This window comes from Manacus vitellinus, unplaced genomic scaffold, assembly GCF_001715985.3.
Source record: "Manacus vitellinus isolate BGI_N305 unplaced genomic scaffold, ASM171598v3 scaffold_37_pilon, whole genome shotgun sequence".
Lineage (NCBI taxonomy): Eukaryota > Metazoa > Chordata > Aves > Passeriformes > Pipridae > Manacus > Manacus vitellinus.
In genome coordinates this window covers 6,942,290-6,943,137 of record NW_021940517.1, presented here as the reverse complement: position 1 = coordinate 6,943,137, position 848 = coordinate 6,942,290, and the positions used below count along the sequence as shown (strand labels likewise).

General features: G+C 47.6%; 1 protein-coding gene across 1 annotated transcript in view; it reads left to right on the top strand.

The window, feature by feature from the left end:
• The first annotated feature begins 793 nt into the window (after nucleotides 1-793).
• Nucleotides 794-848, top strand: part of PCNX2 (pecanex 2) — a 156,485-nt gene continuing 156,430 nt past the window's right edge. Inside the window, exon 1 of the mRNA XM_025895643.2 lies at nucleotides 794-841. Within this exon, the coding sequence (XP_025751428.2) occupies nucleotides 794-841 (48 nt within the window). The remainder of the gene's footprint in view (nucleotides 842-848) is intronic.

Sequence of the window (848 nt, the reverse complement as noted above, 5' to 3'; positions counted from 1 at the left end):
CCTGCCATCAAACCAACACAGGCATTCAGCATGGTCACATCACCTGCAACATCAGGAAGTGAGCTGAGGTTTGTGGTTTATTATCACACAAGTACGATTGCTTAATAGCATCTTTGGTCTCTTACCTTTGTCTAAAAAATCCATGCAGAGCATAGTGGGATGGTGTGTTTGGTCCATGAAACCGGAGCCACAGTCAGGAGCAATGGATGTAAGGTGAATTTGGTGATGTTCAAGCTGCTTGGCTACCTCCATTACATACCTACATAGTTCACAAAATTGACTGCAACAAAGGTGTATACATGTGGAAAAGTCCCTAAAAGGGACTGATGAGAGACATAGAACTGAAGTTCAGAGCTATTTTCTGATGGTCAGAGGTAGGAGAGGGGGAGCACTATGTATGATCAGCTCTAGTGTTCACAGCCTAACCTTACGACCCTCCCTTCAGGGGTTTCCTTAAGGATATGCCCGTATCCTTCTGTCTCATTCTTCACTGACTTTGGCCTCCCCTGCTCAAGGCTTCCACTCAAATCCATCATTTTTTCAGCTTTGCTCTCCCGTACTTGGCACGCCTATGCTTCCCCCACCCCTCCCTTAACTCCTCACTGCGCTAATTTGAGGTCAGCTACGTGAAACTCTTGAACGAAGGCAGACTGGGTTTTACCCTGAACTCATTCTTGAAAGAAACCAAATTTTTTTAATGTTATATTCCCACATCCCGCCCAAAACAGAGCTCAAGTCAACGCAAAAAGGGCAACACCAAAGCCGGGCAGAGCTCACGGATCGGAAACTCGTGATGTGTCGGGCAGGATCAGTAACCGGCGACGAGCACCCGGCGGTGGGGGTGTGGC